Source organism: Pelobates fuscus, chromosome 7 (genome assembly GCF_036172605.1).
Source record: "Pelobates fuscus isolate aPelFus1 chromosome 7, aPelFus1.pri, whole genome shotgun sequence".
Lineage (NCBI taxonomy): Eukaryota > Metazoa > Chordata > Amphibia > Anura > Pelobatidae > Pelobates > Pelobates fuscus.
In genome coordinates this window covers 39,848,811-39,873,889 of record NC_086323.1, presented here as the reverse complement: position 1 = coordinate 39,873,889, position 25,079 = coordinate 39,848,811, and the positions used below count along the sequence as shown (strand labels likewise).

General features: G+C 40.5%; 1 protein-coding gene across 1 annotated transcript in view; it reads left to right on the top strand.

The window, feature by feature from the left end:
- The window catches only part of ADGRL4 (adhesion G protein-coupled receptor L4), a 160,057-nt gene that overhangs the window by 45,194 nt on the left and 89,784 nt on the right, over positions 1-25,079 (top strand). Inside the window, exon 3 of the mRNA XM_063427971.1 lies at positions 22,678-22,827. Within this exon, the coding sequence (XP_063284041.1) occupies positions 22,678-22,827 (150 nt within the window). The remainder of the gene's footprint in view (positions 1-22,677; positions 22,828-25,079) is intronic.

Sequence of the window (25,079 nt, the reverse complement as noted above, 5' to 3'; positions counted from 1 at the left end):
ATAAAGACGTTTGTTTAATATAGCTCCATTTCAAGACTTAACCCTTAACTTAATTTTAACACTTTAAATATCATAAAGGTGAGCAACACTGCATGATATTGCCTGTATCCATTATTTTAAAAAATATATGATATTCTAACCTTAAAATAGAGAAGAAAGGAAACAGAAAATCTCTCTGTGTGACTAATGTCCATTGAACTGATATCCACTTTTTTCATTCTTAGCAAAACTTTTAGAGTCTTTCATGCTTTATGATGCCATCTCCCTAATGTTTAAAAAATATTTATATACATATATTTATTTTCTTTTTACTCCATATTAAAAAGTAATTGATCTTTTAAACCTGTAAAAAAAAAAAAAAAAAATAGAATTTGTGGCATGATTGGAATCTAAGCACACATTACCCTCTGTACAAAGAATATAATATAGCTCACCCTCTGCAAATAGGGACACAGGAACAAACAAGGAATTGCTTTCTTAAATACATTTCTTTAGGTTCACTGATTTAATTTAAAGATTGCGATTTGAAAATGAAATATACAGTTTGTGTGTTGGCGCTGATAAGAAATACATTTTGTGCACGTTAATTGAAATATCAGCCAATGTATCTGACTTGGGTTTAGATGACAACAAAGAGATGTAATAATGTTTGTCTTCCCTTATGAATTGTAGCCATTATGAATTGCTAAGAGTGGTGAATTCCTTAAAGTGTAGAAACTACAGTTCCCCTTTTGTACAGGAAGTGTGGATAATCTCTGCTTCATATGCACAGATTGATTTTGCTCTAGTCAAGCAGTTAAAAACTCATTGCTGCCGTCATACCTTTGAGATATAGTTTTATAACTCAAAAATTAAAGAAGCAAGGCTGTTTCCTCTTCCTAAAAACCTCGAGTTATAAAATTATTATAATCTACGGACTTGATTGACATTCTTCATAAATTGATCTGTTTTTAAATATAATGAAAAATATATACTGGAGACGCTTAACCACATTTTCTCAATTGATTAATTTTCTCTCTAAGATTAAATATTTTCCCCCTGGTGTATTGATAAAATATATAATTTGTTCTCTGTGCCTATGTCTCATAAACACCCAATGGGTCTAAGTCAATGTTTTAATAATAAGTTATTTATTGGACTCATTACAGAAGTCACGTATCATTTACTGGAAGTTGGAGGTAGAAACATTTGTCTTTGAAGTAAATTGTTTAAACAATATTGCAATCTATAGTGTACTTTTCCATATTTATACTTGGCAGTTTTAAAACAATGATATTACAGTTCAATTCTACAATCTAGTAAAATACACTTTGTGTATTGATTTATGAAATCATGGAAGTATATTGATTTATATTCTCAAAACCTCTAACTGTAAAACAGACACCCTATTGAACACTGTTTCAAAAATATTTCTACTTAGGCAATGTTTTCATTAGACTCACACATGATATCTAACAGTGGACCTCATATGAGGTCATCTCACCTTATTCGCAAACATGGGCTTCTAATTGTGACTCGTACAAAGACATGGATGTCTTACATGGACATCTCTTCCAGTACTTGAGATTGCATCATGTCCCTGCTCACAAGCATTTCACATTGTCTACTGACTAAGAACATCATTTTTTGTTGTCTTAATAGGGACATCACCTCAGCTTAACTTCCACACACCAGTATCTCACTTTGGGACTTTTGGTCCCATCTTACCTTGGCTTCTATATATAGGTGTAGCACCTTCATCTACACAGCTGTGCTTAGGGTATTCATTCACAGCCCCCTTTTCCCAAACAAGTCTGAAGTGCATGGGTTGTCTTGTGTACATGATGTGCTAATTTCACCTTTTCAAGCACAGTTATAGAATGCATGCCTATCAGAGAACATTCATATTAATGTACAGAAAACTCAAAGAAGGAGCTGTATAATGAAGCCAAATAATATTAACAATATTTAATAGGTAAATACTGAACATTACTAGATTGGAATTTATCCCCACTTTTAACCAAAGTAAGAGTAAAACTGTTCAAAATTGATGTCTTATTGTGTAATGACATCAGGGAACGCCTGGCAACATAACCATAACAGTAGGCTGTAATGAAAATGGTGCTTATAATCCCCTTATAATGACCACTTGTATTTACATGTCTATACTCATCATAAAAAAAAATATCCACTTATTTACAAAAAGCAAATAATGGACTTTAGATATATTTAAAAATGAAATAACATTAACATGCCATTGGTGATTTTACTTATTTTCTTATAAATATGGCCAATATTAGATATTGGCAATTGAAACTATAGCAGTTACATAATAGCAACGCGGCTACTGATGCTAAACTTGTAGAAGTTGTTACCATGGCAGCATCATCGTCAAAGTAGAGGATAACAGACTGTATAGTCTTTCATAAGAAGTATTTAATTCATTTGATGAACCACTTAATGCCACTTCTGCAACATTAAAGTGATTCCACTTCAACTGCAATAACATAGGAAGAGAATTTGGCTGAAGTCTTGTGAAAAGCTAATTTTAGAGCCAACATCCAGTATTTGTCATTCAAAGGAATTGAGGCCATTATATTTTGTTCTCCAAATGAAAAGAATGAATATAATTTAAAAAAATAAAAAAATCAGTGATGCACAAAAGGTAAGGCAAATATGTTTCATGGTGCTGAAAGGAACTTTCTTAAAGGGACACTACTGTAACCAAAACTACTACAGCTTAATGTAGCTGTTCTGGTGTCTGTACCATGTCCCTTCAGACTTTTTGCTCTAAACACTGCCTTTTCATAGAAAAGGAAATTGTTACATTACAGCCTAGGGACACCTCCAGTGGCAGTTACCTAGATGGCCACTAGAGGTGCTTCTTGGGACTCTGCAAGGAGACATTAAGCTTTCTCCATAGAGATTCAATGTATCTATATGAGGAGATGTTGAATGGCCAGGGTGGCATTTGGCCCCGCCCCCAGCCCTGCCCCTCCTCCTTCCCAATCTATGGGAAAGCATTGGATTGACTGAGATCATCTATTCTGATGATGTCAGCCAAGGAAACGGATCAGGGGTGCTGGTGGACCCATGCTGCGCTGTAAATAAGGTAAGTTTTTAATTTATCTTTTAAATGGGGCAAGGGTGGGGGGCAGCCACCTAAATGGTGGTTTTAACACTATAGGGTCAGTAATACACGTTTGTGTTCCTGACCCTATAGTGTTCCTTTACATATCTATTGCTAAAAATACAAATGCATAGATAGGTAGACAGACAGACAGAGTTAGATAGATATAGATAGATAGATAGATAGATAGATAGATATTATTTTGCAGTATTTAACTGATAAGTACTAATCTAGAATAGATGCCAATGCAATTTTCTTTCCAGTAATATAGGAACTGTGGAAAATGGCAAGAGTACTGCAGTTTTTTTTTTTTTTTTTAGCAAAATAGCTGAGCTAGAATTTGTCTATTTTGACCTAAAATTTGCAGTTCCTTGTACAATGTTTCACAATGTAAGATGCCTCGAGTAAGAATAATACATAAAAAAAAATGCACAACATATGTAACAGTTGGATTTGCTCTGCATACATTTCATTTGGCCCTCACCTTGTGTATTAGCCTAGCATAGCAGTATTAGCAAATAATTCAAAGTGCAACATTTTACACCTAGGGTGAATCAAGCCTCTTGCACTTGTATAAACAGACTGCAACATCAAACTATCCGACTGTCAGTTAACTCCACCTAATAAATTAGCACAACTTATTCCATCTTGATTTACATCATTTACAGAGACACACACTTTTTTGCAAATATTTTCATATATAATATCATATCATATTATAAAAAAAAAGAAAAAAAAGTCATAGAGCCCTACTCGAAAAGGAAGGTATAAAATATTAACTTTGTGCAAAATATAGTTGGCTTTCACGAGTCAGCTTACACTATTTACTACCATTCTTTTTTTTCATTAAAAAATAACATTTATTTATGACGTGAGATGTAAAGCCAGTATATAGAGTAGAATAAAATAATTTATGTTAGTACGCTAGTAAAATATGAAAAATACATAGATGGATTTTCAGGGATACATAAAAATAATTGTACATACACCTATCACATGTATTTGTTCACCTATAGAAAGAGCAACATATATTGATGAGATTATATTATGTAGTAGAGACTATAACATAATTCATACCCCCAACTGGGACTCGAATATTGTCATATAAATAGATGTGAAACGTATATATAAATAAAAGTGATAAAGTATCAAATATAATGGATAATTTAGCTTTCAAAAAATGCCGGAACATAAAAGATACCTAGAATAGTTTCAGTGCTGGTAGCTTAGGCAAACAGTGGTGTTAGAAGAAAAAAAAAAAAATCATAGCTACTTTTATTTTCCCTTTGATAGCAGTAAAGGCTAATAGAACTTAATAATATAACTAATTTTGGTTTGTGTATAAACTTTTTTTCAAAGAACAAATACGTTTAATCAGTGTGAGATCTTGCAATAGGCAGGCTCAACAGTCAAATTGGTTCTTATCTGCCAACACAATCTGTGTTTCGATGTTTGTGTACTTCACAAAAACAGGTCAGTTAATCTAACAAATTAGACATATGCGGCAAAAACAAAATGTATTTAAATGTCATTACTGGAATATATGCTATTCTTTGCAGTGAACTTTTGTCCAGGTTTATTGATTGTCTCAAATATTTACTGCTTTTTTAAATTGCCCTTAGCCAGTTAAATATCTTTAAATAGATAAACTGCGGTCAGAAAGGCATTAATCCCCTAGTCTTGATTCAGACTTATCTAGACATTTAGGTGATATCCCTCACTCTTTCCCTTCAGTTTGCCACCTACAAGATATATCTAGCTGTACAGAGAGTTGCTACAGACAGCTACTTGTTTCTATTCTGTTGTACTTCCTATCCAGAGACTCCAAAAACAATTGTTGCTACTATTTAACTCTTGTAGGGCAATCAAGCAGTATCTTTAGAACATATATCTAGAATGTATCCTTAGTGATTTTCGTTTCTGCTCTCTACGATTTAGATATTTTCTAGTATATACAGTATCCGTATAGCTATTTTTTTTTTACTAATTCCTCCTTTTTTTTTCTCCCGTGTTTACGGTTTTTACCTTTTTTAAGGTAAATGCTATATTTTACATTTGTCATCTTTATTATATCAGTAATACTATTAGGACAGATCACGTTCTCTCGTTCTCTTATCTAAATTCTCCACAAGGGTTATCCCCTAATATATGTCTTAGACATTCTTTGCATATATACCTATAGCTTCCTACATGTTCTCTTCTGTATCTTTAAATATCTTTAGGCACTGGGACATGTCCCAAAATCAGAAAAACACCTAGTCTGTGCTTCGATATTTTAGTCTGTAGAATACTGATCACGCACAACAAGCTATATGAAAGCTTTTAGATTCAAATCAGTGCTCTTGTGTTATGTGTGAATAAAGTAGAAAAATGGACGAAGGACAAATAGGTAGAAGATTGAAATGGCTGGGTACAGTACGTCTTTGCTTCTATTCAGTTAAAGCAGATGTTTGTTTTGTTAGATCTCGAGCATGTATAAAAAGTCTCTTTTTCAGTAATCAAGAGATCTATGGAAACGATGTTTCAAAAAGACTTTTTTCTGCATTTCAAACGACTGGAACATGTTCATTCCTCCCTGGAGTTTAACTGGATAAAGATGCCCGCCATTAAATAGGATATCCTGTTTCCTATTACAAGGCAGGATCACATTCCGGAAGTATGATGAATTGCAGAAAGGAACACAATATTCTTTTTTTGCTGCGAGAACACTAATTAAATAATTTACTGCTACTTGGAGATATCATATAAGCCGAGACTCAGACGTACTACATTTTGGGGAAGAGCAGATAAGAAAAGCACATTAAATATTGAGTGAGAATTAGAATCTTAATTCTAAATATTCTAAATATTTTACTCTATATCTGGTTACCATGATGGAAGACAAGCATGCATCTTGCTATCTTGTCTATTACCCAGCATCCTCTATGATTTACCCCCAAAATAAAAATAAAAATTCAGAAGAGAGATCTAAAAAGATGGCATGTGATACATAGGTGGCCCAAGTAGGGGGCATAGGGATAGGTAGCATCTTTACGAAGGTATAGGCTTACATTTGCTAAATTCTCTTTTTATGCAAATTAGTATTCTACTCCCTTCAACATGAATTCCTTCAAAGTGTTTCTGTGATGCTACAACACAATTTGACTATTTTCTATATCTTTCCTTTGTTAAAATCTCAGCTGATCATTTCAAAGATAATGTATCTAATTACCTATTTCTCTCCAGGAATATGTATTCTATTATGGCTCAAACTTTAAAATTTAGGGATTATAACGATATTATTAAAACAGTTAATAACGTAGAGACTCTGTAGCATTAAAAGCTACTCTCCAAAAGCAAATCAAAAAGCTGTCATTAACATTTGTATAAATTATTTGAATTTAGTGTGCACCATTTATTTTTAAAGTCATAAAATGGAATAGCCTGATTTGCATTGTCATCTTAAAGGACCACTATAGGCACCCAGACCACTTCAGCTCAATGAAGTGGTCTGGGTGCCAGGTCCATCTAGGGTTAACCCTGCAGCTGTAAACATAGCAGTTTCAGAGAAACTGCTATGTTTACATATGGGTTAATCCAGTCTCATTGACAGCCGCTAGAGGCGCTTTCGCGCTTCTCACTGTGAAAATCACAGTGAGAAGACACTGGTCGTCCATAGGAAAGCATTGAGAAATGTTTTCCTATGGTCTGATTGAATGCGCGCATGGCTCTTGCCGCGCATGTGCATTCAGCGCTGACATCAGAAGAGGGAGGAGAGTTCCCCAGCACCAAGGGAGCCCCACGCTTCAGCCCTCTTCAGCCTGGTGAGAGTGGGACCCTGCGGGTGGGGGGGACCTAAAGACCCTATATATAGTGGACCTTTAATGCTACTACATATAAATAAATATAAATAATAATAGTAACAATGCTAATAATAATTTATTTGGTAAACTCCATAGAGAGGCACTTTAAGCAGCATAACCACTATAGAATGCTTTAGATGCTATGGTGCCAACATGCTCCTGGAGCCATTCCCTGGTTATTTGTCAAACAGTTTCTACATTGGCTTTTGGCATTTAAAATTCTTGTACTTGCTTACAATTCTCTACAAAATGCTGTTTCAACCTACCTATCCTCCTTAATACACAAGTATGTCCCGTCTACGCCCCCATGCACTTCCAAAGACCTGCGTCTATCCTTTGTTCGTCCTCCTACCTCTGATGCTCACCTTCAAGACACCATTCCAATGGAACTCCCTTCCCTGCTCCATTAGACTCTCCCCCAGTCTCCACTCCTTCAAAAAAACACTGAAAACTCACTTCTTCAGGAAAGCATATTAAAAAAACTGTTAATAGCTTTCCTCCCCTCACCTTGATTCCTCTCATGCAACTGTCGTAAAAAATATATATATACATAAATAAAACACTAAGCCCTCAGTGAATACTATTCTAGCAACTTAATTTTCTACCCTACCCTTAACCTTTGTGTCACTATACCCGACTCCCTCTAGAATCTAAGCTCATCTGAGCAGGTCCCTCAACCTCCTCTGTTCCCATGTGTCCAACAATTACATGTGTTATTCCACCCATTGTACAGCCCTGTGGAATTTGTTGGAGCTTTATAAAGAATAATAATAATAATAATAATATACATGCACTGCATAGACATTAATGGGAATACTTAACCATGCCCAGCACAGTCACGCACAGTGACGCAAAAGCTTGTACAGTGCAGACACAAAGGAGACAATCTTAGCACAGACACTCATTATACACACAGTCAAAATCATGGATTTTGTTCTCTTTGCACATGACTCATAGCCCTTTTAAATAGACTTTTTCTATCTGATTTGCTGTGTGTGGAACAGTATGGAATATGTCGTCTGGTCTGCTAATTCATCATTACGCAAGCAGTAAAAAATTGTTCCCTCCTGACTGTGGGCTGACACGTTTCCTGTAAATAGCACATTAACGATTCATGCCTTCCTCCAATTGTGACTTTCTTTAAGATAACCAGACAAGCACGGGCACTGTATCATGAAACTCATTTTGATATTAAATACAATGGAAGATATTCCTGCTCCTATAAATCATGTGAAAGTTCCATATTAATATACAAGCATTTTTAGAAATACATTTTTTGTTATCTTTAAAAAATTGATTTTATGTTCTGGGAATACATTAACAAACTGAAATTATCTATGTTACTGAAAGGGCTGGGGGTAGCTGTATCTCTTATGTTGTGTATGTACACATGACATAAAAATACATAATATGTAAGACATGAAATACATTTATATTTTTGCATTTTATCTTTGTGTACTTTATACTTTTATGGTCTATACACAATATATATTATAGGGTTCTGAAGGCATAGCTGTAGAAAAGGTATATTATTCTTTTATTTTTAATACTGATCACTCCTTAATGACAAAATTGCAAAATGGACAATAATCATGTAGTAAAATTAGTCTTTTTTTTCCAAACCCATATGTTATGGTGACATCAAAACCTGGCTAAAATAGCAGAAGCAAAAAAAAAAAAAAAAAAATTCTATTAAATATATGCTTTAATCCACTACATAACTAGTAATCCTTCCTTCGGGTTATCACTTATAAGTTATCCACCATAGATTATTCCAATAGCTTTAGGTAGAGATACCACCCATGAGGAATACACCTGGAACTATGAAAATATCTGGCAGTTCTGCCCTTTGATCTCTCTATTAGTGGCAAGGGTGATTCTGCACTCAAGCAGGACTTTATTTTATACACTATTGAGAAAGGTTTTTGGAGTCTTATTTAGATCTTTGTTTATCTGTTTGTTTTTGAAATCACTGGGTGCTCTATTAGAATAATATATATTATTAAGCACTAAAATAAATAACTAACATTAGTAACTCTGCTTTAACAAAAGTGTTTAGAAAATTAACTAATAAGAAAAAAGACTCATTTTGGCAGTAGGACTTAAATACAATGTATATTTTTACATTGTCTAATTTTCCTTCATTGTACCATGTGGTAATTAAATTATGAACCTGAGCTGTCATGTTTTATGGGTAAAAACAACAAATCCTCAAACTATTAAACGAAAATACTTCACTGTGCAAATGTTTCAGTGGCTGCATTCGGCAAGGATGAAGGTGACTGTGACCACGTAAATGATCTGTGCAATAATATATAGATTTTAGCTGGCTCTGCAGATATTTCATAATATTCCTTTAGCTGCATGTGTAACATTGACAGAACTGACTAGTACTGTCTATGATGTATGAGCCTTTGGAAACTGATTTATTGATACCCATATTGCATAGAAAGATATTCTGCTTTACCATTCAATTAGTATTCTTTCTGATTACTGTAAATATTTAATTATATATATATATATATATATATATATATATATATATATATATATATATATATATATATATATATTCACAAATTTATTTATTTATCAAATATTTTACCATGATGGATACATTAAGATTTTTCTTGTTTTCATGTCCTGGGTCCACAAAACATTGCATTTTTAAAAATAGGATACAATATTACAAAAATACAATATACAAACTATATATATACGCACACATATATAAATATAATACATAACAGGTAATAAATATATTCAACCATGACAGGTGCATTCTGTGCTGAGGTATATTGCCATAGATCTCTTAAAAGATTTTAGATTGAATGAAGAGTTGACTGTGTCCATGAGGTTATTCCATAATTGCGGTGCTCTGTAGGAAAAGGAGGATCGAGCCACTTTATTTTTGTATTGCGGTATGCTAAATATCGTGCTAGTGCTGGATTGGGGGTTATAGGGGAGAGCATTCTACTCAGGTAAGGTGGGAGCTTCCCAGAAATGCTCTTATGCACAAGGCTGGAAAGATGAAGAGTGCATCGGGATTCTAATTACATTCTAGTACAAATAAGCAGAACGAATTATATGACGTATTTTTGTTGCACTATAACTATATGTTTCCTTACTGTAGGACTTAGGAAGGATTTGTTTCTGTATAGGGCACTAAGTTTTGGGTAAAGTTTTGAAGAGATTTTTTCAATGTAAAGGCCAAAAGATTGGGGTCTAGCAACATATCTAGATATTTAAAAGAGCAGACTGCTGTCAGTGTGCTTTTTGAATTTGTTCTGATACACAATTGTTGATATTGTAGTTTTACGTAATCTAGGTACAGTTCCAAAGATCATTCTAATGGTTTTGTCAGTGTTTAGGAAGAGTTTGTTATCCACTATCCACTTTTCTACCTCTGTGAATTGGTTTTGGAACACTGCCTCAAGCTGCGCTAGCTTGGGTTTACTAGCATAGATTACAGTGTTGTCTGCTTACATGTGTACAGTTGAGTATTTGCAGACAATAGGCAGATCATTTATAAATAATATGAATAGCAGGGGGGCGAGTATGGAGCCTTGGGGAACACCACACGTGACTGGAAGAGGGAGGGAAGCGCTATCAGAAATGGCCACATATTGCAATCGTCTAAAAAATCTGATCCAACGCCTGAGTTTTTAAGTTTTTGCAATGCCATGGTCTACTGTGTCAAAGACCTTGGCAAAATAAAGTAAAATAGCTCCAGTTAAGTCTCCTTGTTCCATGCCAATTTGGATGTTATTGCAAACTTTTAAGAGGGCAATCAAAGTTGAGTGACTTGGACGAAAGCCTGATTGATCAGGGGTCAGATAACTTGATCGTTGATAATATTCACATAGTTGCGTGTAGACGCATTTTTCCAAGATTATTGACAATACAGGGAGCAATGATATCGGGCGATAGTTAGATCCCAAAGTATCGTCACCACGTTTATAGATAGGTACAACTTTTGCAGTCTTCCAAAGTTTGGGTATGTATCCTGACACCAGGGACTCATTGATAAGGGAAGTGACAGGTTTAGCAATTGCTGGTGCCCTGAGCTTCAGCAACATTGCTGGGATTTGATCTGGTCCACACTGGTTTTTCTGTTTGTTTGTTTTTTTCTTAAATAAGAATTTTATTTATTTCCCAAGAGAAAGAACAAAGGGAAGTAATTAACATTGAGGCTCGCAGGCCTCATGAAGTATAGGAAATATCATAACAGGAACTCAAATGTTTCAAGTCTAAGAGTACTGGAAACACGCAGGTTTCGATATGGTAAGGTATAGATAGAACTTGAGATATGCAGATCTCGCATTGAGTCTCTTTCATGCGGCACTAGCTGTAGATGTGTGATGCGGTGGCCTGTGGTTCAACTGTGTGTTACGTCTGTTGGGTTATTTCCCTTATCGGCATCTTAGTTGGGCGCGTCCACTCTCGGGTCGCCGGGTGTGTGTTTGGCAGTGCCATTGTGTCATGGAGTCATGTTGTGTTCTCCATGTCTGATCTGCCGTTCACTCCTGGACGGTTTTTATGGTGGCGTGTAGGTTCTACATGGGCTCTAGGTGTAGGCTTAGTGTCAGCCGTCTGTGGGTGCGGCCTCCTTCTGCTGGTTGTACCTCCGTGTAGTTGTGTGGCTCCGTGTAGGTTGTTGCGGTCGTAGGCTACCCCTGACGGTGGTGTTTTAATGGGTCTGGTTGTCTGCTCTCGTTGTTTGTGTTGATTTGTGTGTGGTGTGGGAGGGGTTAGGGGGTTGTACTGTCTGTGGGGGTGGGTTACTTTTGGGTGGTGTCTTGGTCTATGTCCTCTTCTACTGTACAGGTCTGAGCGGTCCCGCTGCTCACTGTTTGTACGTGATAGTTGAGCCTATTTACGAAGTCTGCCCTGGTAGTCATCAGTAGCCAGTGTGACCAAATTTCCAAGTATTTGTCTGAGGAGTTGGTTGTGCTCATGTGGAGTTCCTCTATTACCCTGAGTTCTTCCATTTGGGAGAACCATGTGGTCAGCAGGAGGGTTACTATTTGCTTCCAGAATTGTGGGAGCACTTGTTAAGCTATGTTCAATATTCGTATGGTTAGCAAATTTTTGTAGCGTGATCTGGGGGTCTTTGTGTGGTGTAGGAGCATGGTTTCTGGTAGGAAGGGTGGTGGTGTGTCTGAAAATGTTTGGATGAGGCCGTGTATGCCCTTCCAGAAAGGTTGGATGGCCTCGCAGTCCCACCAGAGGTGGAGTGTGGTGCCTATCTCTTTGCTGCATCTCCAGCAAAGGTCAGTGTGTGCTGGGTCTATGGCGTGGAGTGTGATTGGGGTGCGGTACCAGTTCGTTAGTAGTTTGAACGCTGTTTCCTGCGTCCTGCTGAAGACCGAGCAGTGATGCGTTAGGTAGCACATCTTCTCCCAGTCTCCATCAGTGAAAGTTTTACTTAGTGTCTGTTCCCACGTCCCCATGAACTTAGGTTTCTCCGTCAGGGTTTCCCTCTGGAGAATGGAGTAGATGAGCGACATCCCGTGTGGTTGGGGTCTATGCACATTCGTTCGAATGTGGTGGGGTCTCGCGTCCAAGCCGTGCCCCCTGGGAGGGTGCATACATAGCTTTGTAGTTGTCTGTGTTTAAGGTGGTGTAGGGGGGTGGGGGAGGATCCCTCTAGTAGGTTCTAGAGTGTCTTGCAGTCAGTCCTGTCAAGTAGGTGGTGTAGTCTAGGAGTCCTATGGTGTAGCATGTCCCTGAATGCGTTGGGGAAGCTTTCATTGTGTGTCAGGGGGAGAAGGGGAGACAGATATGGTGCCAGTCAGCACCTCCTCGCCACTCCCTTCCACACCCGCAATGTTGCCGCTGTGTAGGGTGAGCACTGTCCCCCCACCCCCCTCCCCACGGCCATGGCAGGGTGGACAGCGACCTCCCAGCCTCCGTCTCCTCTGCGTCCTTCCAGCTTTTGAGCGCCTTCTCCTTTGACCACTCCATGACCCTTTGGAGATGGCAGGATTCGTAGTACAGGGTAAGGTCCCCAGGCCGCCTCTGTCTTTGGGAAGTGTCAGCGTGGCCATCGTGACCCTCGGTCTTCTCTGCTTCCACACGTATTTTCCCATTGCCTGTCTCAAGGTATTAAAAAAGGGTCTGGGGGGGCGTGTCCGGACCGCGCATGTGATCAGACGCACGAAACCGGAGCTCTCCCGACCAGCGGCAATAAACCGGCGATTACAGCAAAACAAACCGCACAAAACGTGCGAAACCAGCTCAACCCGACGGGTAAACATCCAGGCACAACATGGCTGCAAAAAAACTTAAACAAAAAACGTTAAACTCTCACCTAGAGAGGTCCCAGAACACAGAGCCGAAAATCCAAGATGGCGCCGACGGACGGCACTCTCCCTCCCAAGACTCTGAGGCAGGAGACAGTCACTCTGAACATAATTGCCCTGCCACAAATTCGTCCATCAGGATAATCATGCAAGAACTTCAAGCCTCATTCAAAGCAGACCTCCTAAAAATGACAGCAGACATCAAAGCTGACATTCACAGCATGGGGGAACGCACTGCACGCCTGGAGGATAAAACTGAAGAATTAGTGGAAGCACATAACTCTATAGCAGAAGCCTACACTGTCCTGGAACACAAATTAAAAACACTGGAAGAAAAGGTGGCAGATCAGGAGGATAGGAGCAGGAGGAACAACATCCGCATCAGAGGTATCCCTGAGACTGTCTCACAGCAGGACCTCCCCAGGTATGTCAAAGACCTGTTCAAAGCACTGATCCCCTCCCTGTCTGAATTCGATCTGATCCTAGACAGAACGCACCGGCTACCCAAGCCTAAACATCTCCCGCCTGACATTGCACGAGACACCATTACTAGAGTGCATCATTTTACCGTCAAAGATAGACTCATGCAGGTAGCCAGAACTACCACCAAATGGCCCGAGGCGTACGACAAAATCAAGCTATTCATTGATCTCTCCTCGGCAACTATGCTCAAACGGCGGACCTTTGCAACGATCACAGAAGCGCTCAGAACCGCAAACATCCCTTACAAGTGGGGCTTTCCTACGAAACTACTCGTCAAAAGAAATGGCGTTGACAAATCCATAATGAATCCGGAAGATGGCAAAAGACTACTACGGGAATGGAATATACCACTCCTTGCCACCGACCGCCAGAAACAACCAACACCGGCACAAGCACCACAGAAGCTCACAAAAAACTGGTCAAGAATGCCCGGGACATCACAAGACACGAACAATAAAACAGCACCGACCTGAAAGATATACGAACTTACATCGCAACACCACTTCCCTAATGGAAGTGAAGTTCAGGTTTATTCTGTTTATTCTGTTTATGGCTTATGTTTGAGTTTAACTGATGTTTACTTTAAGACGCACTGAAAGGTTTGTAAATAGACCACAAACCAAGCCGCGGCGGGTGAACGCCACCCGGACGCACGTGCTCGGAATTGGACTGTTGTGGATCACGCAAGAGGGATCCTGATACTCCAATCCTGATCAACCACCCCCTTGGGCTCTAATAGCCCTTCTTACTTTTCCGTTGCCTCGGGCAATTGAATGTCACTGAAGGGTGACTTACGGAATATTGTATATAGTTTTTCCCCTGTTTACCCCCCTCCCTCCCACCCCACCCCCCTAAAGAATGTGTCTGATACCTGTAACATGCTCGCCACTCTGGGCCACCCAGCGCCTATCATACCTAAAACTAAGGTGTCTCCTACTGCCGCCCGGCCTTGGCTTGATACCAAGGCTGCTATAATTGTTAAAATCCAACATCTCATATCACAGCATACCATACGACGACCAAATGGTACTTAAAATTATGTCACTGAACGCCAAGGGGCTCAACTCGCCCAACAAACGGCGACTAGCCATACAGGAAGCGAAAAGAAGTGGGGCCCAGGTAGCTTTTTTCCAGGAGACACACTTCAAATGGCATTCCAAGCCCAAATTCACCTCCAAGTGGTATCCGATTGATTTTCATACTTGCTATACCGCAAAGAAAAGAGGGGTTTCCACCTTGATAAGTAAAGGGGTGGTGTTTTCACTGGTTAGGAAAATCGGTGACAAGAAAGGCCGCTATTTAATTTTACAATGTTTAATTAATAATATGCCTTATACCTTAATCAATGTGTATAGTCCAAACGAAAACCAATATGAATTTATGCAGACAATTTTAGCAATGGTGGATATGTACAAATACGGGGAGGTAATCATTGGAGGCGACACCAACTTTCTATTAGACAGCAAAATTGACTCCTCCTCTACCACACAGGTTGCAAGTTGCACACTCAAACAGAGAACTGCACTGTCAAATAGAATAAGCTCTGCTCTGACAGCAGCTCACATGCTAGACCCATGGCGCATATTGCATCCTGCAGAAACAGATTACACCTGCTATTCAGCGGCACATAACTGCTACTCACGTATAGATAGATTCCTCATCCCCTCCAACCTACTGCCCCGAATAGAAGATGCCACGATAGGGACAATGACATGGTCAGACCATGCCCCCATCACAATCAGTATTACAGAGTCATTCACCAATAAGGGATCGGGCTCCTGGAGACTTAATGACTCCCTCCTTGCAGACCCATCTATAGTCTCCCAGATAACCACAGATCTACAACACTACATCAGGGAGAACACGACAGGGGACTCCCCAATAGAACAAATATGGCTAGCACACAAAGCGGTCATTAGGGGCAGCTTTATTAAGCATGCAAGCTATGCCAACAAACGAAGGAAGGCGGAATATACCGAACTCCTAGAAGAAATCAAAACTTTAACACACTCTAACAAACATGAACCGCAAACCCCCACGAAAACGAGACTCCTAACCCTTCACAATAAACTCAAAAACATGGAGCTAGCTAAAACAACATACCTACTTAGGAAAAGCAAACATAATTTTTTTATGAGTGGCAACAAAGCTGGTGCCATTTTAGCATCACAGTTAAAACAAAGAAATGTCGCCTCCAGGATTGCCTTCCTAAACGACTCCAATGGTAAGAAAATAACAAACCCCCAGGACATTGTCGACCACTTTGCCCATTATTACGGCGAATTATACAACCTTAAGCACGACCCAAAGACTCACACTCCATCCCCAAACGAAATAGATGAATTCCTATCAGACCTAAACCTCCCCAAACTCTCAGAGAAGGACATAGCATCCCTGACTCGGCCATTCTCCCTCGACGAACTCACAGCAGCAATCTCACAACTCTGCCGAATGAATATTACAAAACCTTCTCACCTACCATAGCACCACTATTCCTCCAACTAGTGAACAAATGCGCCGCGGATGGCGCACTGCCACAAGAAATGCTTATGGCACACATTTCCACGCTTCCCAAGCCAGGCAAACCTCCCACCCAATGTAAAAACTTTCGACCCATCTCTCTCCTCAACGGGGATGCCAAATTATACGCAAAACTGATAAGTAACCGCCTCGCACCCCTTCTACACAAACTAATCCACAACGACCAATCTGGGTTCATAAGGGGACGCCAGGGTGCCGACAACACTAGAAAAATCCTAAACATATTATCCGCAATAGAATCCACAAAATCGACTGGCCTTCTCTTAGCTCTAGATGCAGAGAAGGCCTTCGACCGCCTGAACTGGACCTACATGACCAAAGTCTTATCACGATTTAATTTTCCCGCATCCACCATAGCCAACATCATGGCACTATACCAACACCCGGCAGCAAAGGTCTCACATGGAGGGTTCCTCTCCACACCCTTCTCTATCACGAACGGGACCCGCCAAGGATGCCCCCTATCACCCCTCCTATACATTCTTGCCCTGGAACCCCTAGCTCAAAAGATTCGATCGCACCCTGAGATCCCAGGCATTCATATCCACAACCAGATGTACAGCCTAGCCTTATTCGCAGATGACATCTTCATAGCACTGTCAGATCCGGAACGATCCCTTGACCCCCTACTAAATTTACTACAACAATTTGGTACCATCTCCTACTACCGCCTAAACCAAGACAAGACCCAAGCCCTACCCTTAAACCTACCCAAAACCCTCAGAGACACACTCCGTGCCTCGTACCAGTTTGACTGGAAATCGAACTCCATTACATACCTGGGGGTAAAAATAGCACCTACCATACTTGCTACCTCCCGATTAAATTACAAACCTCTCCTGACGTTATGTAAATCAGAAATGCACAAATGGCATCACACGAAGCTTTCCTGGCTAGGCAAAATTAATACATACAAAATGATGATCCTCCCGCGTATCCTCTACACCTTCCGAATGATACCCCTAGGAGTCACATCCCAATACTGTAAAGCTTTACAAAAACTATGTGGCTCCTTTATCTGGAGCAACAAACGACCCAGAATATCCTTGGCGCTTCTACAAACGGCACCACGGCAGGGTGGTGTAGGACTCCCTAACATCCAACAATATCACAGGGCGGCGATACTCTCAACTGGCATACTCCTCCACGCCAAACCGGGCACACTACAGTGGGTAGACATGGAAAGAGCGCAATTCAAAGACACGACCCTGACTGACTACCTATGGACACCTAAGAAACTCAAACCTAAACGTACAGACCTATTCCCGACAACACAGTTAACACTCACACTGTGGGATGCCTACATGGACGCTATAGGCCATAAAGACACCCTACATGCTAGATCACCGATTTCGGTCTTAAAGGTATTTGTACCTAATATTCCCCTCAGAGACTGGACCGAAGCGGGAATTACAGAAATTTCACAACTACTTGACACTGGGGGCATAACCCCCTTCCCAGAGTTGCAACAGAGATGGGGAGTACCAAACAGGGCAATTTTCTCCTTCCTACAATTGAAGAGTGTCCTGCAGGCACACGCACCATCAATACGCAAAACACAAAACCCCGATAGAATCAATTCAAGCCTAGTCATAGACAGATGCTGGACATCGCCCACAAGACCTAAAATGCTCACACTATGCTACAAAGCATGGCAAGAGCTCACTACGACCAAAACAAATCCCTATAAAACACACTGGGAAACGGACTGTGGGATAACCCTGACTGACGAAGATTGGTTGCGGGCCCTTAATGGCCTATCCAGGTGGACCAAATGCTACACACACATTGAAGCCCATAGAAAGCTCCTTTACCGCTGGTACATGACCCCACAGAGACTCCACCGAATATACCCTAACGCACCCCAGACTTGTTGGAGATGCGGAGCAACTGTGGGAACATTGGAGCACCTGTGGTGGTCATGCGGCGATATCCTGCCACTTTGGGCTGCCGTAACCAAGACGCTGAAACAACTCGATATCCCCCAGTTCCACCTAACCAAAACCTCGTGCCTCCTGCTAATACTCCCAGATACCCTAACCCCTGGACAAAAGCAGAGCACAGCCCTCACCATACTGGCAGCGAGAAACCTATTAGCATCACACTGGAAATCAACAATTTGCCCGTCTTTAGCCCAACTCCGAACCAAAATCGCCCAGTACAAAATTTACGAACGGATGGCTATCACGTCTCCGCTCAAGAAACTCGAGTTTGACAAATGCTGGGAGGGCTGGGACGGGGTGTTGGACGAGGTTGATGAAACAGAAACGACTAGTGTGAAATGATAAGACGAAACGAGCTGACACTGTGGCCCCAGGCAAATGTTCCCTAGATTTAGTCCTACCAGAACCTAACTGAGAGCATAATATATACGCGGGTGTTGACACACTCTACCTACCTCTCCCCCGCCCCATTTCTCGCCCCCACCCCCACCATTCAACCCATCCTTGCCTTACCATTACCTTACACCCAGTTCTTGCCCACCATGGGGAATACCCACTGATGCACCAATTAGTTTAAAGAGAGGTGCCATTCTGTGACACATCTCGAGCTCAACGATAAAGACCTCCCGGCCACGCTGGGCAACTACTACGCGGATAACACCGAGTAGGGTCTTTAGATACGCCAACTGGGCCGTGAAGACGCACCCAACCAAGCCGGTATTCTGCTTTGAATAGTAGATGCAATAGAGGAAATAAATGAGACTCTTGTAATAACTTCATGCTGATAGCTAACACACTGTACCAGCAAGAATGTATGTAACCATATATTGAGCTCCAATGCTTACAAATCATCTTGTATAACTTGTCACTTGTACTCCCCCATTAACCCATCCCCTTTTCTCTTCTGTACCCCACCTATATGCTGAAAACAATAAAATATAAATTTGAAAAAAAAAAAAGGGTCTGGGGATATTTATAGGGAGGGCCTGCATGAGGTATAGTAAGCGCGGGAAGAAATTCATCTTTATGACCTGGATCCTGCCTAACCAAAGTTTTCCCTGAATAGGTCCTTGTTCTTCTTGGTCAACCATGTACCCAGGTATTGTATCATGTGTTCTGCCCATTGGAATGTGTCTCTGTCTCAGCGGGGCGGCCTTGGTCTCGGGTACACTAACATTCAGGACGTAGCACTTGAAGAAGTTAATTTTGAGGTTGGATATCTCCCCATATACCCTGAATGCTTTCAGAATGTTTGGTAGTGTGACCTCTGGGTTGGTGACAAAGAAAAGGAGGTAATCGGCATATGCTTATGCTGCGTGTCCTTATGCTGCGTGTCTCCCTTACTGATGTCCCCTATGTCAGCATTGTGTCATACATGTGCTAATAAGAACTCAAGTTCCAGCACGAAGAGCAGGGGGGACAGGGGGCATCCCTGCCTGGTGCCATTGTGGATCGCAAATTCAGGTGTCAGGGCTCCGTTGACGATGGCATGGCGCATCGTACAGCGCCTCAATCCAGCTCCTGAAGTGTGGTCCCAGTCCTATGTGTGTCAGTGTATGAAACATGTATTGCCAGTCAACCCTCTCAAAGGCCTTCTCTGCATCTGTGGACAGCAGAAGAAGGCCTCCGTCTCCCCCCCCATCCATGCATGAGGGTCAACGCCCTGACCATATTGTCCCTCGCCTCCCGACCCATGACAAAGCCTACCTGGTCTGGGTGTATTCATTGGGGGATGTGTGTTTGAAGACGTGTAGCTAGGATTTTCGCCATTAGTTTGACATTGCAGTTGATGAGCGAGATGGGCCTATAATTCCCACAGTATTCTCTGTCTTTGTCCCCCTATGGGATGATTGTGATATGTGCTGTCAGTGATTGCTTGGAAAGGTGATGTCCCTTCCGTAGTGCGTTTAGTGCGTCTAGCAGAGGGGAGTATAGGTGGTCTGCAAATGTTTTATAATACCTCAGTGGTAGCCCGTCCAGGCCTGGGCTTTTGCCTTGCTTTGTCATTTTGATGACCAAGGTCTGTTCTTCGATAGAGATGGGTTCATCTAGTCGGTCGGCGGCTTCTTTCTCTATTGACAGGAGGGGGTGGGCCGCCAGGTAGCTGTGAATTTTCTCCCGGAGGTTGGCTTTCGCCTTATCTGAATGGGGTTGTGGGAGGGCATATAGGTCTGAGTAGTAGCCCCGTATTATGTCTAGGATTTTAGAGGGTAAGTGTTGCAGGGTGCCTTGTGTGTCCCTCATTCTATCGATGTACGTTGTTTGTCTCTTTTTGGCGAGCATTCTGGCTAGCAGTTTACCGCTTTTGTTGCCATGGAGTAGAAAAAAGGCTTTGTGTTTGACTACTTCCCTGTGGTGTTTCCTGTGGAGGAGGCTGGTCAGGTCCCGTCGTAGTTGTAGTAATGTCGCCTAGTGTGCCCTGTGTTGTGCATTTTTGTTGAGCGCGTCTAGTCTTTGTATGTCCGTCACGGGTTCTTTCAGTCAGCTGTCTGACTGTTTTTTGAGGGTGGTGCCCTGGTGAATGAAGTGCCCACGAACAACGCTTTTGTGAGCCTCCCATCTGATGGTCGGCGAGGTTTGTTCGGCCGTGTTCATCACAAAGTATTATTTGAGTGTCTCCCCTATGTCGGCAGTTAGGTGGTTTTTCATATTTAAATTATTAAGATGTTTATTAACAACACTAACAGGCACAGGTCTAAAATTGAATTTCTCTAAATGAGGAATTTGAAGATTTGGCAGGGCCTGATCTTTATTTGCGGTCTGAAAATGAGTGTAATTTGTTATCTTAGCAACAAGGGTGGTAGCACATCCAACAAAACAGTTATTAAAGGCATTTGCTACATCTATGGGGTGTTGCAGTGTTTGGTTGTCCATTTTGACAGTGGAGGGTTGGGAGTGGAGTGTGGGGGTTGTATGCTATTTATGATTTTCCAGAAGTTTCTTTGGTTTGATAGGTTGTTGTTCAAAAATTGGGCCTTTGCCATTTTTGTTTGTTTTGTGCATGCATTTCGCCAATGTCTGTAAGTACAGTGATCGTTCATGGAGCCAGTATGCTTGAACTTTGACCACAGTGAATCTCTAAACTGGTACATTTGAGGTTAGCTTTAACCCAGGGCAGGGGTGTCCCTTTTAGTCGCACTTTACGCAGAGGGGCATGCAAATTCCAAACAAGCAAGAGCTCGAACTGAAAAAATGCAATTGCAGAGTCTAGATCTGGTATTAGACCTAATCTGTGCCATGGTATGTTCTTGAGATCATTTAAAAAACATTCAAGATTACCTTTTTTAAAGATCTGGGGATTATAATCTTGGGAGGGAATTTAGTGGCCTTTACTTTGCGTATGCAGTACACTGTAAGGGAGAACGCCTGCCTCCTGGATTCTGTCAGGACAATTGGAGAGAATCCAATCGAGCAAGGTATGGTTCTGGCTTTTAATATTAATGTGAGTTGGGGAGGAAATAAATTGTGCTAGCTGCAAAGTCTTAAACAGCCTACATGATTTATTTTTTTTAGGATTCAGCCAATCAATATTAAAATCTCCAAAAACCAACAGTTCACTTTTTTGGTTTTGAGCTACAGTTTCACTTTGTAGTTTTGTGATGTGGGGGTAGGAGGGCTATTTTTTATAACTCTCCACCAGCACTCAGCAGATAAGTTACAGCAACAGAGCAGGCCATGGTGTATGATAATTTATTTTCCAGTTTGAGGTGTGTGCTTATGGTGGTAGTTAGCAAAATTGTAGTGAGAAAAGGGTTATTAAGAATAACAGTATGGTCATATTTGGATTCATGTTAGTGGTATGAGGTGCGTAGATGAAAATGAAACACAAATAGTGAAAAACAAAAATTAAAAAATAAATCAAAGTATATAATATTCGTGTGTGATATATAGCTATTGTTGTTGTTGTTTTAATATTTTTTGTACATTTGTGTGTTCTGCAGACTACAATAAATGGCAAGTTTTATCACAGTCTAAGAATTCTATGTTAAAAAATGTCAAAGCAAGAATAGCTTTTTTTGCTATTTTATTGTCAAATCCCCCTATTCTCGAAAATAAAAACTCTTTAAAAACATAATTTTAAAGTTCTCAATAAGGTTAATTTATATGGATATATGATGACAATTTCAGGTGTATAACGTAGCAGTTGATATTTTTACATTTCATTATTGCATTATTATTATTTAAAAGCTATGTGGGTGAGTGAAACATGTAAATATTAATTAGTGAGCTGAGGAAGAATTGTTGTGTCTGAAGGCGATAATTGCCAGTTTAATTAAAACAAATGTACCGGTAATTGCAATTTTCACAGTATTTGTGACTCTTGTACATATATCATTGTATGACAAGGAGTGTATCTGACACAAAGGTTGGACTGTAATTAGGGAAAACGCAGAACCTTTGCTCTTTATTTTTATCAACCTGTCCAAACCTGATGGCTGATTTTTGTTTTATAGATGATAATGAATGTCTAAATGCCACCATTTTTTGCGGGGATCATGCCAACTGTACAAACACTAAAGGAAGCTATTACTGTATATGCATGCCCGGATTTCAATCCAGTGGTTCTGAAAGATTTATAACCAATGACGGCACCCATTGTAAGGGTAAGTAGATGTGTCCTTTTTCATAAATCTGATACTAATTTGTCCAGTTTATAAGTTATGTATTTAATTATTGATCTTAATAATATGATTAATGTGATCAAATTCAATTATAATCCTGAGTTGAAAGAAGACAGAATAGATCTCTTCATCACTGTCTCCTAGGAAGTAACAATGTTACTAAATTTACTTCTGGATAGTGACATTGCATTCAATTTCTGCAAAAAAACATTATTTTTCTTTATTTGCCATGTTATATATATATTTTGTAATTTAAAGCAGTATTGCAGCTGATTTACAAGTAGACAGCATGCATATACATTATACTGTTTACGTCAACAGACATTGATTTTATTGATTTTCTTACTCTGACCATTTTGTATTTTGTAGTTTATTAGGCCCGACTGGGCGTTATGTTCTAGGTACCCCTCTCCTTATAAGCTAACTATAAAGTGTGAAACTGTGAAGCTTACCTGAAATCCATCCTTTTACGCCCCATGTGATGTCAGGTGACTGATCATGGTCCAATCCACTGCTTCTCATAGAGAAGCATTTGATTGGACCCAGTGAAGACTCATCCATAGGGGCACTTAAGGCAGTGCCCCACCAGTTTTCATGTGGGGAAATTATTTGCAATAGTTTAGAAACACTAAGATTATTTTTTCTGGAGGGGAGTGGTAAGGTGAAAACATATGGGAAAAAATTCTGTAATTAATTCTGTAATTAATCCTTTAATTAATTCTGTAATTAATTCTGCAGGGCATTCCCCCCCCCCCTCATTGGTAGCTGTTTGAAGAAGCTTCCTTAAGTGCATCTGAGTAGGTTCAGTAGGTTTTGCACATACCTAGTCTCCCTAGTCTCCTCTAAGAAGGAATTTCAGGAATTTCTATTGAGTTGCCATTCAGACTGCAGAGCCAGCTGCCCATTAGTGGAGGCATCTATTCAAGGGTTATCATTGGCTCATAGCTCCTGGATCTAACATTATCTCTTTCTCTTTTTCACTCCCTTCCATTGATTGGACCGTTTTCCCAGCTCAGAGCATATGCGCACAATCTGAGATGGGTAGGGGAGTGAGGAAGGGAGGGAGGGGATGTACAGGGGGGTAGTTAAAAACCTATTCAATTCAGGGTGGTGGGAGGAACTGCTTTTGGAGACAGTGAAGAGCGAGCCTCCCCTTGAAGGCGCATTGCATGTAAGAGAGAAAATTAAGTTTGTCACCAGCTCACTGAGTGCACTGTTGACAAACATGAAATGTATATTTGGCAGTCAGTAACAGTGTTCCCAGCTGCCAACGTCACATGTGCTGGGAGTGTAACTAGCCCTCAACACACAAGTGCAAAATATCTAAGTACGTGCAGTGTTTCAAGCAGACACGTTGCACATCCTGACGCAAACCACCATAACCACTTCTAAAAGAAGAAATGGTCATTGGTTGCACATGTACGGAATTTGCTGGCAATGGAATTAGCTGGCGCTTTATAAATAATAGAATAATAATAATAATAATAAGAATAATAGTGGTTGGAATGACCCTTTAATCCCATTACAAAGGAAATATGGAGGCAAAATTAAACATGAGTTTAACATGCGCTTTCTCTGAGAGCAGAAGCAACTGTGAATGCACAGAACACTCAGCCATGAATTACTTTACATTTTAAAATGTTAATTAATCAACTTAATATACATTGTAAGAGAAGCCTTCTGAACTTACTCTTGGCTTACTTGAAGAGGTTAATTCATGCTTTTCATAGATTAAGCCACACGTGGCTTTAAATAGAAATGTTTCAATGTTATTGGGGGTTATTAGGATTTGTACAAGAATCAATTTCAAGATGCATTGAGAACTGGCTAGATGGAACCAGCCGATCCTGTGCTGCTGCATGGAGGCAGTCCTAAGGAGGAAGGAGCAGTATAAGAATGTACGTGCCTAGATCTGTCACTGCTTGAACACAATAACCAATAACGGTAAAGAGGTAAATATTCTCTGGGATCATCATTGCTTCTTCCTCCTCAGGTCTCCCTCCATGCAGCCTATCACTATTCCTTCCTCTGTGGGACTTCCTCCATTCAGCCTATCATTGGTCCTTTCCCTGTGGGACTCCCTCCATTCAGCCTGTCACTGCTCATTCCTCCTAGGACTGCTTCCATTCAGTCTATCACTGATCCTTCCTCTTTTGGACTCCCTCCATACAGCTTATCACTAATCCTTCCTTTGTGGGACGCCCTCCATTCAGCCTATCACTGCTCCTTCCTCC